Here is a 24608-nt window from a genome sequence, read left to right on the forward strand (position 1 = left end):
GACACCCCAAAACACATTCCCCACCTTCTCCTGAGTACGGAGATACCAGATGTGTGACACTTTTTTGCAGCCTAGGTGGGCAAAGGGGCCCATATTCCAAAGAGCACCTTTCGGATTTCACAGGTCATTTTTTACAGAATTTGATTTCAAACTCCTTACCACACATTTGGGCCCCTAGAATGCCAGGGCAGTATAACTACCCCACAAGTGACCCCATTTTGGAAAGAAGAGACCCCAAGGTATTCGCTGATGGGCATAGTGAGTTCATGGAAGTTTTTATTTTTTTTCACAAGTTAGTGGAATATGAGACTTTGTATGAAAAAAAAAAAAAAAAAAACCATCATTTTCCACTAACTTGTGACAAAAAATAAAAAATTCTAGGAACTTGCCATGCCCCTCACGGAATACCTTGGGGTGTCTTCTTTCCAAAATGGGGTCACTTGTGGGGTAGTTATACTGCCCTGGCATTTTCCAGGGGCCCTAATGTGTGGTAAGTAGGTAAATGACCTGTGAAATCCGAAAGGTGCTCTTTGGAATGTGGGCCCCTTTGCCCACCTAGGCTGCAAAAAAGTGTCACACATCTGGTATCTCCGTACTCAGAAGAAGGTTGGGAATGTGTTTTGTGGTGTCATTTTACATATACCCATGCTGGGTGAGAGAAATATCTTGGCAAAAGACAACTTTTCCCATTTTTTTATACAAAGTTGGCATTTGACCAAGATATTTATCTCACCCAGCATGGGTATATGTAAAAAGACACCCCAAAACACATTCCTCAACTTCTCCTGAATACAGAGATACCAGATGTGTGACACTTTTTTGCAGCCTAGGTGGGCAAAGTTGCCCAAATTCCTTTTAGGAGGGCATTTTTAGACATTTGGATACCAGACTTCTTCTGGTACCTTGGGGTGTCTTCTTTCCAAAATGGGGTCATTTGTGGGGTGTTTGTACTGCCCTTGCATTTGAGGGTCTCCGCAATCATTACATGTATGCCCAGCATTAGGAGTTTCTGCTATTCTCCTTATATTGAGCATACAGGTAATGAGATTTTTTTTTTCCGTTCAGCCTCTGGGCTGAAAGAAAAAAATGAACGGCACAGATTTCTTCATTCGCATCGATCAATGTGGATGAAAAAATCTCTGCCAAAAAAAGAAAAAGGAGGGGAAAGGCGTCTGCCAGGACATAGGAGCTCAGCCCAACATCCATACACACTTCAGCTCGTATGCCCTGGCAAACCCGATTTCTCCATTCACATCAATCGATGTGGATGAATAAATCATTGCCGGGATTTTTTTTTTTATATATACAAAGTGTTTGCCAAAGTATAGGAACACCGCCGCCTCCTCAGCTCATATGCCTCGGCAAACGTATCTTTTACTGCAGAGGAGAAATCTCGTCTTGCAGCGCCGCATACACCGACTTGCGTGTAATCTGACAACAGCGCAATGCTTCTGTCCGAATGCACATCAGTGCTGCAGCTAGTCGATCGGTTGGTCCACCTGGAAGGTAAAAAAAACAAAACAAAAAAGAAAAAACCAGGCCGCAAAGCAATAACTTTATTAACTTTAGAACAGAACATATTAACTTTTTTTAAACTTTTTAAACTTTTTTACTTATCGGTAATTTTTTTTTTGTTTAGTTTTTTTTACCTTTATAGAACAAACCTCTCCTTCCCCATGGGACAATGTGCAAAGCGCAAATCGCCCAAAGATGTGGCGAAGTACGTTATGCACTTTATCCCAGGTGAAAGGAGAGGTTTGCAGCAGCTGTGAGTAAAAGGGCCCTAATAGCCCTGTGTGCCTGTCCTGTGAGATGCAATCCCTATGCTAGGTGTACCTGTGTGTGGTACTTCCGGAAACACTCACCTAAGCATAGGGCAGGGTGGTCAGGGCAGTCAGGACAGAAATAGCGGGTGTCACGCCTTATTCCACTCCTGCTACAGACACGACATTTTTTTCGGGGTGGCGGTTGGGTTGAGGTACCAGCAACGACACTGGGGAAATGTCGCTCGTGTAGACGGCTAACTACACTGGTGGATGGGGCCACGGAACCTCCTGGGTAAAGGAGGTTCGCGATGATCTCTTCCTGGAATTTGAGGAAGGATCCTGTTCTCCCAGCCTTACTGTAGAGAACAAAACTATTGTACAGCGCCAATTGAATTAAATATACAGACACCTTCTTATACCAGCGTCTGGTTCTGCGGGAAACTAAATAGGGAGCCAACATCTGGTCATTGAAGTCCACCCCTCCCATGAGCGCATTATAGTCGTGGACTGAGAGGGGCTTTTCAAGGACACGGGTTGCCCTTTCAATTTGGATTGTCGTGTCTGCGTGAATGGAGGAGAGCATGTAAACGTCACGCTTGTCTCTCCATTTCACCGCGAGCAGTTCTTCGTTACACAAGGCAGCCCTCTCCCCCCTTGCAAGACGGGTGGTTACAAGCCGTTGGGGGAAGCCCACGCGACTAGTTCGCGCGGTGCCACAGGCGCAAATCCGTTCTAGAAACAAATGCCTAAAGAGGGCCACACTTGTGTAAAAATTGTCCACATAAAGATGGTACCCCTTGCCGAATAAGGGTGACACCAAGTCCCAGACTGTCTTCCCACTGCTCCCCAGGTAGTCAGGGCAACCGACCGGCTCCAGGGTCTGATCTTTTCCCTCATAGATCCGAAATTTGTGGGTATAGCCTGTGGCCCTTTCACAGAGCTTATACAATTTGACCCCATACCGGGCACGCTTGCTTGGGATGTATTGTTTGAAGCCAAGGCGCCCGGTAAAATGTATTAGGGACTCGTCTACGCAGATGTTTTGCTCAGGGGTATACAAATCTGCAAATTTCTGGTTGAAATGGTCTATGAGGGGCCGAATTTTGTGGAGCCGGTCAAAAGCTGGGTGGCCTCTGGGACGGGAGGTGGTGTTGTCGCTAAAATGCAGAAAACGCAGGATGGTCTCAAATCGTGTCCTGGACATAGCAGCAGAGAACATGGGCATGTGATGAATTGGGTTCGTGGACCAATATGACCGCAATTCATGTTTTTTTGTCAGGCCCATGTTGAGGAGAAGGCCCAGAAAAATTTTAAGTTCGGAAACTTGGACTGGTTTCCACCGGAAAGGCTGGGCATAATAGCTTTCCGGGTTTGCGGTTATAAATTGTGTGGCATACTGGTTGGTCTCTGCCACGACTAAGTCCAAGAGCTCCGCAGTCAAGAACAGCTCAAAAAATCCCAGGGCCGAACCGATTTGAGCCGTCTCAACCCGAACTCCAGACTGGGCGGTGAAAGGGGGAACTACAGGTGCGGCTGAAGTTGGTGACTGCCAATCAGGGTTTGCCAGCACCTCAGGGACTCTAGGGGGTCTACGGGCCTGTCTGCGCGGTGGCTGCGACGGGGTAACTACTGCACGTGCCACCGTACCAGCTTCAACTGCCCTTCTGGTGCTCGCTACTTCACCATGTTGTATGGCAGTGCTGGTACTAGGTCCAGGGAGGGCTGCGCTGCTGGTGTATGCCTCACCACGTGATCCGGCAGCGACAGCCCCACTCTGCTGCTCTTGAAGCGGATCCTGCGTAACCTGTGGTCTAGCGACACGGGGCCGGGTACGCCTGGTGCTGCCAGGGACCTCCACCTCCTCGTCCGAACTTTGAGTCAGAGAGCCACTGCTTTCCACAGGTTCATATTCTGACCCGCTAGATTCGTCAGATGAGGGTTCCCACTCCTCATCCGACTGGGTCAGAATCCTGTAGGCCTCTTCAGAAGAATACCCCCTGTTTGACATTTTGGACTACTAAATTTAGGGGTATTCCCTGAGACTACCCAAGAAAAAAAGCAAACCTGTCTTACAAAGGGGAGGCTAGCGAAGTACCGGAGGCCGCTGCGGTTGATAAAAAATATCAAAACTGATTTTTTTATCGCCGCAGTGCGTGTAAAGTGAATGTGCAGTGATCAAAAAATAATAATTTTTTGTCACTGCGGTGGGGCGGGTGTGGGTGAACGCACGTGTGGGCGACCGATCAGGCCTGATCGGGCAAACACTGCGTTTTGGGTGGAGGGCGAACTAAAGTGACACTAATACTATTATAGATCTGACCGTGATCAGTTTTGATCACTTACAGATACTATAAAAGTACAAATGCTGATTAGCGATACGCTAAACAGCGAATAAAAGTGACTGCGGTGCGGTGGGCTGGGCGCTAACTGACGCTAACTACCTAACCAAGGGGCCTAAACTATCCCTAAAACCTATCAGTCAATACCAGTGAAAAAAAAAAAGTGACAGTTTACACTGATCACTTTTTTTCCTTTCACTAGTGATTGACAGGGGCGATCAAAGGGGTGATCAAAGGGTTAATTGGGGTGCAGGGGGGTGATCTGGGGCTAAGGTGTAGTGTTTGGTGTACTCACAGTTCAGTCTGCTCCTGTGCTGGATCCAACCGACGAAAAGGACCAGCACAGGAGCAGAGAAGCCATATAACAGATCATATTTACTAATATGATCTGTTATATGGCTTGGGATTGGATTTTTTAAAAATCAGCAACCTGCCAGCGACGATCATTGGCTGGCAGGTTGCTGATGCAATTCTCCTCGAACTTTTGCCGGCCCGCGATGCGCATGCGCGGGCCGGCTGTGACCGAAATCTCGCGTCTCCACCTCCAGGACGTGTCTGTGCGTACAGCGGTCCGGAGGTGGTTAATATCTGCTTGTATGACTAGCCAGTATAGTCAGTGGCATATCCGTTTGGTGCCTTTTTTTCTGTGATTTATACAATTATATTTTCATCCGCACAATGCTCCGTTTTGTGTAAGATGCCTTTGTGGTGCATGTGGATCGCGCCGGCATCCTCCATTGTACGCATTTTTTGCTGGGGATGGTCGTTTGCTGCGGTCCACTTGCGGTGGGACTGCTCCCCCAATGAGAAACACGCTACAGTGTTTGGGGTTGAGCAGTTCCCCCATATTTGCCACTATATTTCTGTGATTTTGTTACATCAAAATGAATATAAAACAAGTTTGAAGAAAAGTTTTATAGAAATGTATAAAAGAAAAGTTTAAAAAGGTTATGTTATACTGAAAAAAGAATATGATACAAATAAGCAGGGGTGGGACAAGTGTTGTTAGTTCCCAAGGTGGTGCTTATTGATGGCCAACTCCCTTACTAAGATTCCCAAAGATCTGCATTTCATGGTCCCATTGCTCCTTTCCCTACCAGTCCCTAGCATTCTGGTAAAAAAATAAAAATAAATGGAGAATCCGAAATTCTCCCCAGTGAAGAACTAGGCAACCACCTCTCTCCCTAACCCTTGTCCTGCTGCGTGCTATACATATTACAGAAATAGACAGAAGACCACATCAATATAATCTTTTACAGTACAAGGCATGAGCTGGTTTTGCGGTTGGGTCACATTTAACCCCGTAAGGACCCTGCCATTTTTCACCTTAAGGACCAGACCATTTTTTTTCAAATCTGACATGTGTCACTAAAACGCTTTTACTTATCCAGGCCATTCTGAGATTGTTTTCTCGTCACATATTGTAGTTCATGACAGTGGTAAATTTGAGTCAAAATATTTAATTAAAAAAAAAAAATACTAAATTTACCAAAAATGTGAAAAAATTAGCAATTTAAAAAATTTTGATTTCTCTACTTTTTAAACAGATAGTGATAACTTCTAAAATAGAAATTACTTTACATTTCCCATATGTCTACTTCATGTTTGGATCATTTTATTAATGACATTTTCTTTTTTTGGGATGTTAGAAGGCTTAGAAGTTTAGAAGCAAATCTTGAAATTTTTTATTTTTTTTCCAAAACCCATTTTTTAAGGACCAGTTCAGGTCTGAAGTCACTTTGTGTGGCTTACATAATAGAAAGCACCCATAAAAGGCCCCATTTTAGAATTGTACCCCTCGAGGTATTCAAAACTGATTTTACAAACTTTATTAACCCTTTAGGTGTTCCACAAGAATTAAAGGAAAATGTAGATGAAATTTCAGAATTTCACTTTTTTTGGCAGATTTTCCATTTAATCAATTTTTTTTACGCTAACAAAGCAAGGGTTAACAGGGCGCAGAAGGAAATGAATGCCATATGTTTTTTGGAAGGCAGATTTAACTTGGATAATTTTAAGTTGCCATGTCACATTTAAAGACCCCCTGATGCACCCCTAGAGTAGAAACTCCCAAAAAATGACCCTATTTTAGAAACTACACCTCTCAAGGTATTCAAAACTGATTTTACAAACTTTGACAAACCCATTAGGTGTTCCACAAGAATTAAAGGAATATGTAGATGAAATTTCAGAATTTCACATTTTGCCAGATTTTCCAGTTATAAAGCAAGGTTTAACAGACAAACAAAACTTAATATTTATTGCCATGATTCTGTAGTTTACAGAACCACGCCATATGTGGTTGAAAACTGCTGTAGGAGCACACGGCAGGGCACAGAAGGAAAGGAACACCATATTGTTTTTGGAGGGCATATTGCACTGGGAAAATTTTAAGTTGCCATGTCGCATTTGAAGACCCACTAATGCACCCCTAGAGTAGAAACTCCAAAAAAAGACCCCATATTGGAAACTACCGGTTAAGGTGGCAGTTTTGTTTGTACTATTTTAGGGTACATATGATTTTTGGTTGCTCTATATTACACTTTTTGTATATTACACTTTTAGGCAAGGTAACAAAAAAATAGCTGTTTTGGCACCATTTGGATTTTTTGTTATTTACAATGTTCATCTGACAGGTTAGATCATGTGGTATTTTTACAGAGCAGGTTGTTAGAGACACAACAATACCAAATATGACTACTTTTGTTGTTTTTTTCAGTTTTACATAAAGCATTTTTGAAAAAAAAAAGTTTAGTGTCTCCATATTCTGAAAGCTATAGTTTTTTTATGTAAGAGGTCATTTCTTTCAGTATGAGATGACGGTTTGATTGGTATCATTTTGTGGTGCATATGACTTTTTAATCAGTTGATATTACACTTTTTGTGATGTAAGGTGACAAAAAAAATGGCTTTTTTTTTTTACACACTTTTTTTAACGGTACCTGAGGGGTTAGGCAATGTGATGTTTTTGTATAGCAGGTTCTTATGGATGCGGCAATAGCTAATATGTATACTTTTTTTATTTATTTAAGTTTTACACAATAAAAGCATTTTTGGAACCAAAAAAATCGTTTTAGTGTCTTCATATTCAGAGAGCCATAGTTTATTTTTATTTTTTGGGCGATTGTCATAGGTAGGTGCTCATTTCTTTTGGTATGAGATGATGTTTTGATTGGTACTATTTTAGGGTGCCTATGACTTTTTGATCGCTTGGTATTACACGTTTTGTACACCGTTTTTTTTTTTTTTTTGTTATGGTGTTAACCTGAGGGGTTAGTTCTTGTGATATTTTTATACAGTAGGTTCTTCCGGACGCGGAGATACCTAATATGTATACTTTCTTTATTTAAGTTTTACACAATAACAGCATTTTTGAAACGAAAAAGATCATGTTTTTGTCACGGTGGGGAGTGGGGGAAACTCGTACAATGAGGAGCAGACGGGATAGCAACTAGGCCTGAGCCGGGATAAGGGAGCGGGTCACCTACTATTGCATCCCTAATCCTCGCCCTTACTCCTCACCATATGAGGGGACCTGGATAGTAGGATGCTCATACCCAGGAACCTAGGACCCTGAGTCATCCTGATAATCCCTCAAATAAAAAAAGGGCCGGGACGACCTGTTCATTCCAGACACGGTTGAACATGAGTCTCACTGGCCTAGCTGCAAGGGAAGGGACAGGCAGTGGACAGCTACTGAAACAGCAGGAAAAAGCCCAGAAACAACTCACACTTACCGGAGGACACAACGATAGACAGGGGAATGTATGAAACATGCTGGACAACAAACACCACCAGACAGGTAACAACGACTAGACATAAAACACCAACCTACATGCCACAGGCAATGTAAACCTAGTGGCCACACCGAGCCATGAAGTTAACCCCTCCAGCACCAGACAGGGAAGGAACCATGATATAAGGGGCAGTGCACACACAAGCTGCACACAACACGTTTTATTTTTTCTACGGTGGTTCACCTGAGCGGTTAGGTCATGTGAGATTTTTTTAGAGCAGGTCGTTTCAGACATGGAAATACCTAATATTTATACTTTTTTTTATTTAAGTTTTACACAATATCATTTTTGAAAAAAAATAAAAATCATGTTTTAGTGTCTCCATAGTCTGAGAGTAGAGTTGAGCGGACACCTGGATATTCGGTTTCGGCCGAACTTCAGAAAAAAAGTTTGATTTCGGGACCCGAACTTGACCCCGAACCCCATTGAAGTCAATGGGCCCCGAACTTTTGAGCACTAAAATGGCTGTAAAAATGTTATGGAAAGGGCTAGAGGGCTGAAAATGGCATCAAAATGTGGTTAAGAGCATGGCAAGTGCTCTGCAAACAAATGTGGATAGAGAAATGACTTTAAATAACATAAAATACATACAGTAGGTGTTTGTGAGATTGTGTTTTCAGCACGACAGCGTCGCGCTGATACTCGGCGACGTGGTGCCGAGATCTCGCACTCACTGGGATAGCGACAGCACATCTCAGCAAGCGCGTCATAGAAGCGACGGGAGATCCGACTTGGATTCCCGCCAATTCTACACGTGTGCGGCGTTTGTTATGAATCCTGAGTGGGAAGTCCCCGCCGGATTTTAAATAAAAATCCGGCCTGGGTCCCGCCCTCAGGAGCATACCGGGCCCTTAGGTCTGTTATGGGTTGTAAGGAGAGCCCCCCCTACGCCGAAAAAAACGGCGTAGGGGGTCCCCCTACAATCCATACCAGACCCGTATCCAAAGCACGCTACCCGGCCAGCCAGGAAGGGAGTGGGGACGAGCGAGCGCCCCCCCCCCCCCCTCCTGAGCCGTACCAGGCTGCATGCCCTCAACATGGGGGGTTGGGTGCTCTGGGGCAGGGGGCGCACTGCGGCCCCCCCCACCTCAGAGCACCCTGTCCCCATGTTGATGAGGACAGGGCCCCTTCCCGACAACCCTGGCCGTTGGTTGTCGGGGTATGCGGGCGGGAGGCTTAACGGAATCTGGGAGCCCCCTTTAATAAGGGGGCCCCCAGATACCGGCCCCCCACCCTAAGTGAATGAGTATGGGGTACATCGTACCCCTACCCATTCACCTGCAAGAAAAGTGGTAAAAACACAAATAAACCACACAGTGTATTAAAATATTTTATTTTTCTGCTCCGGAGGCCGCCCCCTGTCTTCTTTATTAGCTCTTTTACCAGGGGGGGGCTCTTCTTCTTCCGATATCCCGACGGGTCTTCTCCGCTATCCGGGGGGGTCTTCTCAACTCTCCGGGGTTCTCCTTCTGTCTTCTCCTTCTGTCTTGTTGTCTCCTTCTGTCTTCTGTCTCCGGGGGGGGGCTCTTCTTCTTCCGATATCCCGACGGGTCTTCTCCGCTATCCGGGGGGGTCTTCTCAACTCTCCGGGGTTCTCCTTCTGTCTTCTCCTTCTGTCTTCTCCTTCTGTCTTGTTGTCTCGGCGCACCCCGATTCTTCGTCTTCTCTTCTTGTTTTCGCCTCTCTCTGTTGTTGACTCGGCGCACCCCGATTCTTCGTCTCGCGAGACTCGGCGCACCCCGATTCTTCGTCTCACGAGACGAAGAACCGGGGTGCGCCGAGTCAACAACAGAGAGAGGCGAAAACAAGAAGAGAAGACGAAGAATCGGGGTGCGCCGAGACAACAAGACAGAAGGAGAAGACAGAAGGAGAAGACACACGTGTAGAACGCCGCACACGTGTAGAATTGGCGGGAATCCAAGTCGGATCTCCGGTCGCTTCTATGACGCGCTTGCTCTCCATCGCGGCAAGCCAGCTCGGCGCTGGCTCCCGCGATGGGGCTCGTATGTGCTCAATCTCGCCGAGAAATACAGCGAGATTGACACAAAATCGGGTTCACCTACTGTAAAAATAAAAAATAATAGTCTTGCTCTTGGAGGACGAGGTCCATATAGAGTAGGAGGTTGAGGAGTCTGTGGATGTGGCGGTGTAGATGGAAGCTGCGGTCGAGCAGGAGGAGGTAGCCAAAACTGCTTTTTGCTTTTAATTTTTTTTATTTTTTTTTAAATCAGGGTACACCCCAAAACATTGGGAAATATAACCTGTGATAACCCCCTCCACTTGTGCTAAACACACGTTCAGACAATAATGATGTCGCGAACACAAAATTTTCCGTTCGCGAACTTCCGCAAATGTTCGCGAACGGGCGAACCGCCATAGACTTCAATAGGCAGGGAATTTTAAAACCCACAGGGACTCTTTCTGGCAACAATAGTGATGGAAAAGTTGTTTCAAGGGGACTAACACCTGGACTGTGGCATGTCGGAAGGGGATCCATGGCAAAACTCCCATAAAAAATTACGTAGTTGACGCAGAGTCGGGTTTTAATCCGTAAAGGGCATAAATCACGTAACAATCCTAAATTTTTTAGACCAACGTGGTTTAAAACATCCAGTGTGTGTATACGATCAGGTATGATGTTGTATCGATCAGGTAGTGTAAGGGTTACGCCCGCTTCACAGTGACAGACCAAACTCCCCTTTTAATGCACCGCAAACAACCGCAAACAGTCCATTTGTACAAGGTTGGATACCAAGCTAGCCATGTCCCGTTGATGTCATTGAAGGTTTCTTCCTCCACCCAGCCACGTACAACACCAAGGGTCCCCGAAAAGTGAATTGAATTGATTTTGAACGGGGAGATGGTTAAAAAAAAAATAAAAAAAAAATCGCTGGCTCCCTCCCCTTTGTTTGAATCCACACCATGGTCACTGCGACTGCGCCGTGCAATTTACTGTCACACCCGATATGAGTGGTATTTTCTGTAGTACTATTCTCATCAGTTTAATCCCTGTTACGTCCCATATCAGGGATTGCCTTTTGTGCCACCCTATATAAGTGGTGGGCAGTGGGCACAGTACAGTCTGTGTGGGCCTGACACACACTGGCTTGCAACTGGGATTATATCACAGAAAAATATAAAATTTAATTTTTTTTATCTGCAAGGTATTGTCTGTGACACCCTGTATGAATGGTGTGCACACAGAACTGTCTGTGACTGAGCCTGCAGCCTCTCACACACGGGCAGGCAACTGCAATATAATTATATATATATATATATATATATATATATATATATAGCAAACTGATGTACCAGCCCTAAAAAGGGATTTTTGGGGTGCTGTCAGGACGCCGTCCTTACAGCAGATGAGACTGTGGACACAGAACACTGCCCTAGCTAACGCTTTCCCTATTAAATCAGCAGCAGCAGCGGCACTGTCCCTCCTCTCAATGAGAATTCAGCTTCCGAAAGAATCTAAAATGGATGCTGTCCAGGAGGTGGGAGGGTCTGGGAGGGAGGGTCTGCTGCTGATTGGCTGGGATGTGTCTGCTGACTGTGGTACAGGGTCAAAGTTTACTCAATGATGATGTATAGGGGGCGGACCGAACATCGCACTTGTTCGCCCGCCGCGGCGAACAAGCTATGTTCGCCGGGAACTATTCGCCGGCGAACTATTCGGGACATCTATCAAACAATACACTGGCTGAAGGGCAGGCCAGCACCTCCAAGGGGTAAAGGGCAAGCTCAGGCCATGTGCCCAATTTGGAGACCCAGAAGTTGCAGGGGCTGACCCCTGTCAGTCAGTTCGTGTAGGCGTGTGCACACTTACTGCCCCACCATGTCGCATGTCCCCGTCCAATTTTATATCTGCTCTATCAACTTTCGATGTTCTTTTATGCGCCTACCATGGTGATCACGGTTGGCGGGGAATCAGGGTGCCATGTCGGAGAGGGAGCGTGAGAAAGAGAGACCACATCCAAGGGAGGATAAATTTTTTCAAATTTAAAATTATAGAGCGGAATTATGGGACAAATTAAAGCGTAAAAGTGGGACAAATTTTTAAAGTTTAAGCATTGAATGAAAGGATGTGGCGCGCAATTAATGAAGAATTTATTAAATTTTATTACCTGTCAACTATGCAGAGCGGGGGTTTCTATCAGGCAAAATGTGAAAAATGGCACCTGACAATGTAATTGACGATTTTTTTAAATTCATTTTCCTGTCACCTATGTAGTGACATCCACCATCCATTTGGATATATTCTCTATCAACTTTCGATGATCTTTTCGGAGCCTACCATGTTGATCACGGTTATCGGCGAATCAGGGTTCTACGCCAGAGATGGAGCGTGAGAAAAAGAGACCAAATTTAAGGGAAATAAATTCATAAAAATTTTTTGGGATCGAGCTGAAATGTGGGAAAAGCTATTGAGGAGCAAATGTAGGACAAATTACAGAAGCCCAAATGTGGGCCAAAAGAGTATAGCGGAAATGTGGGACAAATTATTGAAGTGCAAATGTGGTACAACTTGTTAAAGTTTAAGCATTGAATCAAAGGAGGTGGCGCACATCAATTAAAAAAGCATTTTAGAAATTTTATTCCCCGTCACCTATGCAGAGTAGGGGTTTATTCACATCTAAAATTGTATAATCTCAACCCAAGAATGTAACAGAAAAATTACAGAAATTTATGAATCTGTCTAATTGGTAAAACAGGGGTCTATGACAGAAAAAAAAATTGTTTATCGTCACCCTAAAATGTGAAATAAAAATTATTGAAATTTCTTAAGCTGTCAACTAGGTAGAGGAGGGGTATATTACACCCAAAAATTTGTGAATTTCACCCAAAAATGTAACTGACAAAGTAGTGAAATTACATAAAATAAAATACGTACAGAAAAAAAAAATTGGATTTATGAGGTGGAGTTCCATATAGAAAAGGAGTTTGATGAGGTGGTGGACGTAGCGGTGTAGGTGGAAGCGGTGGTGGAGGAGGACAAGGTAGCCAACACAGGTTTTTGGTTTTAATTAATTTTTAAAAAAATTAGGGTACACTCAAAAAGAGTGGGAAATATCCAAAATACAAACATGAGCAATTGCACTGCAGTATAACAATGGATGGTTAGTGCCGGTATACATGTCTATTCTGCACAAGGTACGGACAAGTCCTGAGGGATCCATGCCTGCTTCATTTTAATGAACATGAGCTTGTCCACATTGGCTGTGGACAGGCGGCTGCGCTTGTCTACGATGATGCCCCCTGCCGTGCTAAACACACGTTCAGACTATACACTGGCTACAGGGCAGGCCAGCACCTTCTAGGCGTAAAGGGCAAGCTCAGGCCATGTGCCCAATTTGGAGACCCAGAAATTGAAGGGGGCAGACCCGTCATTCAGTAAGTGTAGGCATGTGCACACATACTGCTCCACCATGTTGGTGAAATGATGCCTCCTGCTAAGATGTTCCATATCAGCTGGTGGTGCTGGCTGTTGTGGCGTGCTGACAAAGCTTTTCCACATTTCGGCCATGCTAACCCTGCCTTCTGAGGTGCTGTCGGTGCCCCAGCTGCGTTGGCGACCTTTTCCTCGTCCTCTGCCGTCGCCTTGTGCTTCCACTGTGCCCCCGCTTTCAGGTGGAATACCACCAGCAACGCGTCTACCAGCATGTGCTTGTACTCGCGAATCTTACATTCACACTCTAGTGACGGAATTAAGGACAGTACATTGTCCTTGTAATGGGGATCTAGTAGCGTGGCCACCCAGTAATCAGCACAAGTTAGAATGTGGGCAACTCGGCGGTCATTGCGGAGACACTGCAACATGAAGCTGTCCTCTGTGGGAGGTGTATCGTCTGTGTCCTCTGTATCCCCCCAGCCACGCACCAGTGATGGCCATGAGCTGGTCTGGGTGCCACCCTGCTGCAGCAGAAGAGGAAGGGTGGTTTTTGAGGGGTCTACTCCACTGCAGCTCGTGCTTTGCACTTAAATGCCTGGTCATGCAGGTTGTGCTCAGGTTGAGAACGTTTATGCCTGGCTTCATGCTCTGATTGCACAGCGTGCAAAGCACTCGTGTCTTGTCGTCAGCACATTGTGTGAAGAACTGCCACGCCAGGGAACTCCTTGGAGCTGGCATTGGTGTGCTCGGTCCCTTGCTGCGGTGGGCAGTAGCAGGCGTACTGTCTAGAGGACGGCCGCTCCGCTTTTGCACCCTGCTCCCTCTTCTGCTGTGCTGGTGGCTCTGTGCGACCACCGCCTCTTCCTCCGAACTACATAGGTCACTCGCATGACCTTGATTCTATGTGGGGTCGAGGACCTCATCGTCCTCCACATCATCATCCACCCAGTCTTCACCCCTGCCCTCCTTGTTGGTCTGCACACTTTCGAAAGCCCCAGCAGTTGGCACCTGTGTTTCGTCATCATCCGAGACGTGCTGCGATGGTCCTACCATGTACTCATCTTGAAAGATAAGTGGTTGGGCATAGGTGCACTTAATCTCTTCCACTTCTGGGGCAGGGCTAGGTAGATGACCCTGGGAAACCCTGCTAACAGAGTCATCAAAAAGCAGAAGAGACTGCTGCATGACTTGGGGCTGAGACTGCTTGGCTGATTTGCAAGGGGGTGAGGTGAAAGACTGATGGACATCAGCTACAGGTGCCAACTGTGGTCTTTCAGGTCTTTTGGTGGGAGACAATGTGAAGGAACTGGATCCACTGTCAGCAACCCAATCTACTATCGCCTGTACTTGTTCAGGCCTCACCATTTGTAGAGCCGCATTAGGCCCGACCAAATACCGCTGCAGGTTCTGTCGCCTACTCGCACCTGAGGGGGTTTCACTTGTGCGTGTAGCTGGCACAGATCGACCACGTCCTCTCCCTGCAACAGGAGTTCCACCAGCAGCACCACGACCTGGGCCACGTCCATTATTTGATGCTCTCCTCATATTTCTCGAATTTAGGATCTTGCCCTAAATGGGTGTTTAACTAATAGTAGAATAGAATGACACTATATACAGGGTGTATCTCACACGCCCTGAACCAGACTAGGCCTCAATTAAATTTGTTTGCCCAAAATGGCTGTATTTCAAATACCTGAATAGAACCCCTGTATTTAAAGGGTGTATCTCACAATGACATCTGCAGCAAAGGCTGCCAATTTTTTTTTTTTTGCCCAAACGGGTGTTAGTTTAATAACTGAATATGAGAGCAGTATATAACCCTGGAATTTCAAACGTCTTGATGATGTAAGGGCGCAACAATTGTGTTTTTTGCCCAAAAAAGGGTGTTTTATTAATAGAAGAATATAAGCCCTGTATATACAGGGTGTATCTCACACGGCCTGACCCACACTAGGCCGCAATTAAAGATTTCTGCCCAAAACAGCTGTATTTCAAATACCTGAATAGAACCCCTTTATTTAAAGGGTGTATCTCACACGCCCTGACCCACACTAGGCAGTTATTAAAGAATTGTGCCCAAAATGGCTTTATTTCAAATAAGTGAATAGAACCACACTATGTAAAGGCTGTATCTCACAATGACATATGCAGCAAAGGATGCCAACTAAATCTTTTTTGCCCAAACAGGTGTTTGTTTAATAACTGAATATGACAGCAGTATATTACCCTGGAATTTCAAACGTCTTAATGCTGCTGTCACGGCCATGGCTATGACCGTGACTCCTGAACCGCATGCGGTTGTCAGCGGTTTTCATTGGTGTTCAATCACAGGTGAGGGCTGTGGTATTGGCCTCACCTGTGGTTGCCGCTGGCAACAGTATGTATGTGGCAGCGTAGCAGGCTGAGCTGTGCCATGCAGCTCGCTACGCTGCGCATGCGGTTTTGTGTGTGATGTGTGGATGTGTGCACTGTGTTTTATGTTATTGTGTGCACGTTCCCTTTAAGTGGTGTTTTCCCTTCCCTGGTGTTGGAAGGGTTAATCCCCTTCCTAGTGTGTGTGATCACTGGGTGTGTCCGACTGTGGGGTGTGGCTTCTTGGCCTATAAAGCCTCACTGCTTTTGCAGGCCTTCAGGTTGCTTCAGCCATGCTTAGCTGAGAGCAGCCGCATGTATTTATTACCTGCCAGTAAGAGCCACCCCTGTGGTCATAAACCTTAATGTCATAACCATATTGTGCTTTAGTTATTTCCAGTTATGTGTGATGTCCGTGTGATGTTTTATATGTGATTTTGTGCAGCTATGGATCTGGGTCCCTGTGTAGGGATGCGCTTGTGATCTGCAGCCTGCTAACACAGGGATCCAGTCAGCAAGGCTGTGGCAGGTAGGTGGAACTCCTTGTTCACCTGCCATATCCATAGAGCTGTTTATGTCTCCCCTTTTCCTGCAGCTTGGCCGTTGAGACTCCTGCTCCTCCGTGTCTAGGAGGAGTGGGCTTGTCTTACTTAGCTCCTAGGTGAGGGTCATCTTGAGGGCTAGCAGGGACTTTTAGGTTCCGGAGCATGGGCCCTCCTACCATCAAGGTTGGCCCATGCAGCTAGGAGCTAGGGTCAGGTTAGGGATGCCTTAGGAGGTGACCTGCTCCCTAATCCTGTCTTCATGGCCAAGCAGCCGAAACATCACCGGGCTCCACACGGCTGAGGATTTCCCCCATCCTCAGCCGCGACAGTATGACCACAGTCGCTTCTTACGTGGCGCTCCCTCGAAAGAGGGTAAAGCATGCACTGCTGTCTACGGATGGGGTGCATGCGCGTTCTCCGGAGGGAGAGCGTTATGGGGCTTTCACCATTTACGGCGTGGTGAGTGGCATTCCCAGCTCACCGTTGTCCGTGTTGGTGTCCCCTTTTTGTTTGTCTTTCCCCTCCCCCCCCTCCCATTGTTTCTTATGCCTCACCAACTTTCCCCTTTTGTTGTTGGGAGGGGCTTTGAGGGGTGGGAGTATGCATCCCTCGAAAGAGGGTGAAGCATGTATCGCCCTCTGCGGAAGGGTTACATGCGCGCTCTTCGGAGGGAGAGCGTTCTGGGGGTTTCGCCTCTGACGGCGCGGTGAGTGGTGTTTCCCCGCCTTCCCTTCACCGTTGCCTCGTTTGGCGTCCCCCTGATTTTATAGCACTAGGGTGTTTGTTTGGTGTGCGAGTTGCACACCTTCGAAAGAGGGTGCAGCATGCAGTGCCATATCCATGTGGCCTGCATGCGCGTTCTCCGGAGGGAGAGCGTTCCTGGGGGTTCTCCGTTAATGGCACGGTTGGTGGCGTATTCCCCGCCACCTTTCCTTCCGTGTCCGTGTTGGGGATCCCTCGTCCCTCTCCATGTTCCCATCTCTGGTCGTTTGCTGGCAGCACTCCGTAGGTGGTCCGGCTGCTTGCTGGTTAGGAGTGTCTGCTGGCAGCGACTGGAGTGGGGACGTGAGTGGAGAGTCCCCTCGTCCATCTCTCAGTGGTTCTTTTCTCTTTGTTGCTGGTGCGGGCTGCAGTCCTCGTCGGACTGGCTAGTGTGAGCCGGGAGAGGATGCAGCTGACAGCGACCCCTTTTTAGAACCGGCACTGAGAGTGGACGTCCCCTTCTCCTATCCCCTTGTCTGAGTCCCTCACGTGTCTTTTTTTGGTGGGGGGGCTTTGAGGGGTGGGAGTGTCACGGCCATGGCTATGACCGTGACTCCTGAACCGCATGCGGTTGTCAGCGGTTTTCATTGGTGTTCAATCACAGGTGAGGGCTGTGGTATTGGCCTCACCTGTGGTTGCCGCTGGCAACAGTATGTATGTGGCAGCGTAGCAGGCTGAGCTGTGCCATGCAGCTCGCTACGCTGCGCATGCGGTTTTGTGTGTGATGTGTGGATGTGTGCACTGTGTTTTATGTTATTGTGTGCACGTTCCCTTTAAGTGGTGTTTTCCCTTCCCTGGTGTTGGAAGGGTTAATCCCCTTCCTAGTGTGTGTGATCACTGGGTGTGTCCGACTGTGGGGTGTGGCTTCTTGGCCTATAAAGCCTCACTGCTTTTGCAGGCCTTCAGGTTGCTTCAGCCATGCTTAGCTGAGAGCAGCCTCATGTATTTATTACCTGCCAGTAAGAGCCACCCCTGTGGTCATAAACCTTAATGTCATAACCATATTGTGCTTTAGTTATTTCCAGTTATGTGTGATGTCCGTTATGTGATTTTGTGCAGCTATGGATCTGGGTCCCTGTGTAGGGATGCGCTTGTGATCTGCACCCTGCTAACACAGGGATCCAGTCAGCAAGGCTGTGGCAGGTAGGTGGAACTCCTTGTTCACCTGCCATATCCATAGAGCTGTTTATGTCTCCCCTTTTCCTGCAGCTTGGCCGTTGAGACTCCTGCTCCTCCGTGTCTAGGAGGAGTGGGCTTGTCTTACTTAGCTCCTAGGTGAGGGTCATCTTGAGGGCTAGCAGGGACTTTTAGGTTCCGGAGCATGGGCCCTCCTACCATCAAGGTTGGCCCATGCAGCTAGGAGCTAGGGTCAGGTTAGGGATGCCTTAGGAGGTGACCTGCTCCCTAATCCTGTCTTCATGGCCAAGCAGCCGAAACATCACCGGGCTCCACACGGCTGAGGATTTCCCCCATCCTCAGCCGTGACAGCTGCAAGGTCTGAAAAATTGTGTATTTTGCACAAAAAAGGTGTTTTATTAATAAAAGAATCAAACCCCTATATTTAAAGGGTGTATCTCACACGCCCTGACCCACACTAGGACGCTATTAAAGAATTGTGCCCAAAATGGCTTTATTATAAATAAGTGAATAGAACAACATTATGTAAAGGCTTTATCTCCCAATGACATATGCAGCAATGGCTGCAAAAAAAACTTTTTTTTCCCCCCAAATTCGTGTTTGTTTAATAACTAAATATGACAGCAGTATATAACCCTTGAATTTCACATGTGCTGATGCTGCAAGGCCAGAAAAGTAGTGAATTTTGGCAAAAAAGTATGTTTTAAAAAAAACAGAAAATGATGGATGTATTTTTAGCTTAAATTGCACACTCACTAAGCCAGGTGTTGTATATTACCAAAAAAGTGTTTTTTTGGTAGCAGAATATGAAAGCTGTATATATTAACCACTTCAGCCCCCCTAGCTTAAACACTCTTAATGACCAGGCCACTTTTTAAACTTCTGCACTACACCAATTTCACCGTTTATTGCTCGGTCATGCAACTTACCACCCAAATTAATTTTACCTCCTTTTCTTCTCACTAATAGAGCTTTCATTTGGTGGTATTTCATTGCTGCTGACATTTTCACTTTTTTTGTTATTAATCAAAATTGACAGATTTTTTTGCAAAAAAATTAAATTTTTCAGTTGTAAATTTTTTTTAAAAAAACGACATCCATATATACATTTTTCTCAAAATTTATTGTTCTACATGTCTTTGATAAAAAAAAAATGTTTGGGTAAAAAAAAAATGCTTTGGGTAAAAGCTATAGCGTTTACAAACTATGGTACAAAAATGTGAATTTCCGCTTTTTGAAGCAGCTCTGACTTTCTGAGCACCTGTCATGTTTCCTGAGGTTCTACAATGCCCAGACAGTAGAAAACCCCCACAAATGACCCCATTTCAGAAACTAGACCCCCTAAGGTATTCGCTGATGGGCATAGTGAGTTCATAGAACTTTTTAGTCAGCGGAAAATTATGATTTATTTTTTTTCTTACAAAGTCTCATATTCCACTAACTTGTGACAAAAAATAAAAACTTCCATGAACTCACTATGCCCATCACAAAATACCTTAGGGTGTCTTCTTTCCAAAATGGGGTCACTTGTGGGGTAGTTATTCTGCCCTGGTAATTTAGGGGCCCTAATGTGTGGGAAGTAGTTTGAAATCAAATTCTCTAAAAAATGACCTGTGAAATCCGAAAGGTGCTCTTTGGAATGTGGGCCCCTTTGCCCACCTAGGCTGCAAAAAAGTGTCACACATCTGGTATCACCGTACTCAGGAGAAGTTGGGGAATGTGTTTTGGGGTGTCATTTTACATATACCCATGCTGGGTGAGAGAAATATCTCCATTTTGGCCCCTGTCATTGATCACCCCCCTGTAAGGCTCCATTCAGACGTCCGTATTTGTTTTGCGGATCCGATCCGTGGATCCGCAAAACACATACGGACCTCTGAATGGAGCCAGCCTTACAAGGGGGTGATCAATGACAGGGGCGTGATCAGGGAGTCTATATGGGGTGATCACCCCCCTCTAAGGCTCCATTCAGACGTCCGTATGTGTTCTGCGGATCCGATCCATGTATCCGTGGATACGTAAAAAACAAACGGACGTCTGAATGGAGCCTTACAGGGGGGTGATCAATGACAGGGGGGTGATCAATGACAGGGGGGTGATCAGGGAGTCTATATGGGGTGATCAGGGGTTAATAAGGGGTTAATAAGTGACAGGGGGGGTGTAGTGGTGTTTGGTGCTACTTATTACTGAGATGGTCCTCTGGTGGTCGATCCAAGCAAAAGGGACCACCAGAGGACCAGGAGGCAGGTATATTAGACGCGGTTATCAAAACAGCGTCTAATATACCTGTTAGGGGTTAAAAAAAAAAAAAAAAAAAAAAAATCGCATCTACAGCCTGCCAGCGAACGATGGCCGCTGGCAGGCTGTTGATTCACTCGCTTACCTTCCGATCCTGTGAACGCGCGCACCTGTGTGCGCGCGTTCACAGGAAATCTCGCGTCTCGCGAGATGACGCGTATATGCGTGACTCTGCCTGCAGCTGCCGCCTCCGGAACGCGATCCTGCGTTAGGCGGTCTGGAGGCAGTTAAACTTGAATTTAACACTTGCAGATCTGGAAAATAGTGGATTTTGGCAAAAAAATTGTGTTTTTAAAAACCCAGAAAATTATGGCTGTATTTCTAGCTTAAATTGCACACTGACTAAGCCTGCAAATGCAAAGGATGTTGTAAATTGCCAAAAAAATTAGATTTTTTTTTACAAACAGATTATTTGTGCTGTTTTTAAAGCTTGGATTTCAATGTCCCAAAAGCTCAGATGCAGTGCTGGTGTACTGAGCTTGCATAAAATGGCCGCCTCCGCCACCCACCTAACTGACTTATAAAGGTTTTTTTTTTTTCGGTCACTGGGCTCAGGGCAGGATAAAAAAAATAATTGGGCCCTGCACCCACACAACACAATGTATGTAGGTCGCTGAGTTAGATTCACATTTTGAACAAAGATTCTCTCCCTGAAATCACCAGCAGCATCCTCTCCCTACACTAAGCACAGCAGAGTGACGTGCAGCGCTACGTGATTCCAGTTTATATAGAGGCTGGGTCACATGCTACACTGGCCAATCACAGCCATGCCATTAGTAGTCATGGCTGTGATGGCTTCTAAGGGCACAGAGTTAAACGCCTGTTGATTGTCTGCTCTGCAGCCTTTCAAAAAGCACCAAGAAAGCGCTGAACACCAAACTTTTACTGAAATGTTCGGGTTCGGGTCCAAGGTACAAAAATCCTAAAGTTCAGTACGAACCCAAACTTTACAGTTCGGGTTCGCTCAACCCTATCTGAGAGCAATAGTTTTTTTATTTTTTGGGGGCGATTGTCTTAGGTAGGGGTTAATTTTTTGAGGGATGAGGTGATCGTTAGATTGGTACTATTTTGGGGGCATATGTCTTTTTGATCGCTTGGTGTTGCACTTTTAGTAATGCAAGGCGACAAAAAAAATGTTTTTTAGCACAGTTTTTATTTTATATTTTTGACGGTGTTCACCTGAGGGGTTAGGTTATGTGATATTTTTATAGAGCCGGTTGATACGGACGCAGCAATACCTAATATGTCTACTTTTCTTTTATTCCCTATTTTATTTTTAAATTACATTATTTTGGGAAAAGGACACCTTTTATTTTTTACTTGAAACTTTTAAATTTTTTCGTAAAACTTTATATTTTTTCCCTTTTTTTTCACTTTATTTTTTGTCCCACTCTAGGACTTCAACTTTTGGGGGTCTGATCCCCTTTACAATGCATTACAATACGTCTGTATTGTAATGCATTGGCTGTAAGTGTATTTCTGAGTGTAATTCACTTCAGCCTGCTTCCAGTGGGCTGGATCTCACAGGCTAAAAGGGAAGGCAGCCACGATGCCCAAGGAAGGCATCGGGCTGCCTTTCCTGCCATCGGGTCCCCGTCACAGCAGCCTGTGGCCACCCCGCACCTGGCCGGATACCGCACGTGCTGCGGTTAGCGCTGACTACGACAGTGCGAGGGTTAATCCGCCAGCATCTGTGTTTTCACCGCATACAGCAGGGGTTCGGCTATCAGTGACTGCCGAACCCCTGCTGCTGATTGGGTGGGCGCAGCTCTTGTACCCTCCCGATCTGCCCGCCGTACATTTACAGCGCTGGTCCTTATGGGGTTAATATACCACCATCTATCCATTTAATAAAAATTTAAAAAAAAAATATAATAATCAAGTTAGATTTTCTACTTACAGGAGCCTGCAGGTTCGTCTGGGAGAATACAACATCTTTGCCAATGATGGCTACGAACAGTTCATTAACTCTGCCAAGGTTATCGTACATGCAAACTACAACTTCAGAACCCTGGACAACAACATTATGTTAATCAAGTTGGCCTCTCCCGCCTCCCTCAATGTATTTGTCAGTACTGTGCCTCTGCCCACTGTCTGCTCTCCTGCTGGCACCATGTGTCTGATCTCTGGATGGGGAAACACCGACAGCAATGGAAGTAAGTCAACAGTATTTTTTTAAGGAAACCTTGAATTTATTGCACATACAGTGTAAGCAGATTGTTAGGGGTGTTAGCTCACCTGCATGGGAGGGCACCGGGCAGTGTATCGGGTGGAGTCCAGTAGTGGGAGACCACAAGGAGAGAGGCGTCTGAGTCGACAGCAGAGAGGTAGACGGTAGTAGAGGATCAAGCAAGAGAGTAGTCGGGGACGATTCTGAGGTTGGCAGCAGTCGAGGTGGTGGTGGTGGTGGTGGTGGTGGTGGTGGTGGTGGTAGTAGTGGTAGTAGTAGTAGTAGTAGTAGTAGTAGTAGTAGTAGTAGTAGTAGTAGTAACAGCGGTAGCTACAGCAGGATCAAGTTCAGAAGAACAATAACCAGCAGTGGTCAGGTTCAAGAGGCTGGGCTTATAAAGAGGAAGTAGCAGGTGCAAGGAATCACAGAGATTAACAAGGCAAGCCTGGAACAGGGTAGATCAAAGAGTTCAGTAGAGGGAAAAGTCCAGAAGGGTTCGTAGTCTAGTGGCTAGAGCTACCGCCTGGTACATGGCTGGTCACGGGTTTGAATCCCGACAGTACCGTGACCTCTGAGCACCGCAGATGACGGTTTATTGGGATGTCTCTGGTGGAAAGTTTTTACCAGTCTGGGGGCATGGACATTTTCCTCCGGCTCCCAGGAATTATCCTCGGGGAATAGCCCTTCCACCCAACTAGATACTGCAGCCTTCCACGGTGGAGTACTTGTACTCTTACAAGAGGAGGAGGAGGAGGAGGAGGGCAAGTGAGGGATGAAGGTTCGGTGTAGGCCAGTGTTAGCGTAGAACGGGCTGTATTGAGTAGAACTGTGCTCCACATTGTTATAGGCAAACTCGGCCGTAGAGAGGTGGTCCAGCCAGTCGTCCTGCAGATGGGTGACGAAACAGCGCAAATACTGCTCGAGGATTTGATTCGTTCTCTCGGTCTGCCCATTGGATTGGGGGTGGAACGCAGAAGACTGGTTCACCTTGATCCCAAGGGCTTGACAGAAGTTTCTCCAGAACCTGGAAGTGAACTGTACTCCCCTATCCAAAACCACATCGTCCGGGGCCCCATGTAACCTAAAAACCTCTCGGAGTACGAGATCGGCCGTCTGTTTGGCGGTGGGTAGGCCCTTGCAGGGGATGAAGTGGGCCATTTTGGTGAGACGGTCGACGACAACCAGGACGGTGTTCATGCCCTTGGAGGGAGGAAGGTCCACAAAAAAAGTCCATGGAGATTGAACCCCAGGGGCGTGAGGGAATCGGGAGCGGACATAGCAAGTCCACAAGGGAGGAGCGGGGGGTCTTGTTGCGGGCACGCATCGTGCACGAGGAGACAAACCTCTCTGTATCTTTTCTGTAAGTTGGCCACCAGAAGAAACAGGAGAGGAGCTCCTGGGTCCTTCTGATACCCAGATGGTTGGCCGGTTTGGAATCGTGGTTGAGTTTAAGTACGTCAAGTCGTGCAGATTCTGGTACGTACAACTGCTGATCCCGGTGCAACCAGTAGCCACCCTTGAGAGTAAGGTTTACATCTCCAGGTGGGTAGGTGAGAAGGTGATCGTTCTCATACCCTTCCTTGAGGGAACCCAGGAGTTCCCTTGAGTAGGTGGCTCCTAGGATGCTTCTGTTGGGAAGGATACCGGCTGGAGCCTCATTGATCTGAGAGGGTTCAGAGAACATCCTTGAGAGAGCATCCGCATTGCCGTTCTTCGACCCAGGGTGATAGGAGATAACAAAATTGAATCTGGAGACTCCACCTGGCCTGTCTGGCACTGAGTTTCTTGGCGCTGCAGATAAACTCTAGGTTCCGGTGGTCGGTGTATACAGAGATGGTGGGCCCCTTCCAGCAATGTCTCCACTTCCTTATTTCTGATGTGGTAATTCCGTTCAGCGGGGGACATCTTGCGGGAAAAGAAAGCGCAAGGGTGTAGGAGCATCTTTTCTCCTGAACGTTGAGACAGAATTGCGCCCACCGCAGCGTCGGAGGCGTCCACCTCGACCGTAAATGGTAATTCAGGGTTTGGGGTGGGCCAGGATCGGGGCAGA

The 24608-nt window shown here is 46.4% G+C and overlaps 2 protein-coding genes across 10 annotated transcripts in view; both read left to right on the forward strand.

Moving 5' to 3' along the window:
• The window catches only part of LOC121006028 (M1-specific T cell receptor beta chain-like), a 961123-nt gene that overhangs the window by 687774 nt on the left and 248741 nt on the right, over positions 1 to 24608 (forward strand). For 4 of the 9 annotated variants that reach the window (XM_040438923.1, XM_040438924.1, XM_040438921.1 and 1 more), the window contains exon 3: positions 16400 to 16405. The exons of the other annotated variants lie outside the window; for them this stretch is intronic. In XM_040438923.1, the coding sequence (XP_040294857.1) occupies positions 16400 to 16405 (6 nt within the window). The remainder of the gene's footprint in view (positions 1 to 16399; positions 16406 to 24608) is intronic. 9 annotated transcript variants of the gene reach the window in all.
• The window catches only part of LOC121006032 (trypsin-like), a 68193-nt gene that overhangs the window by 25241 nt on the left and 18344 nt on the right, over positions 1 to 24608 (forward strand). The window contains exon 3 of the mRNA XM_040438927.1: positions 22291 to 22544. Within this exon, the coding sequence (XP_040294861.1) occupies positions 22291 to 22544 (254 nt within the window). The remainder of the gene's footprint in view (positions 1 to 22290; positions 22545 to 24608) is intronic.

This window comes from Bufo bufo, chromosome 6 (assembly GCF_905171765.1).
Source record: "Bufo bufo chromosome 6, aBufBuf1.1, whole genome shotgun sequence".
Taxonomy (NCBI): domain Eukaryota; kingdom Metazoa; phylum Chordata; class Amphibia; order Anura; family Bufonidae; genus Bufo; species Bufo bufo.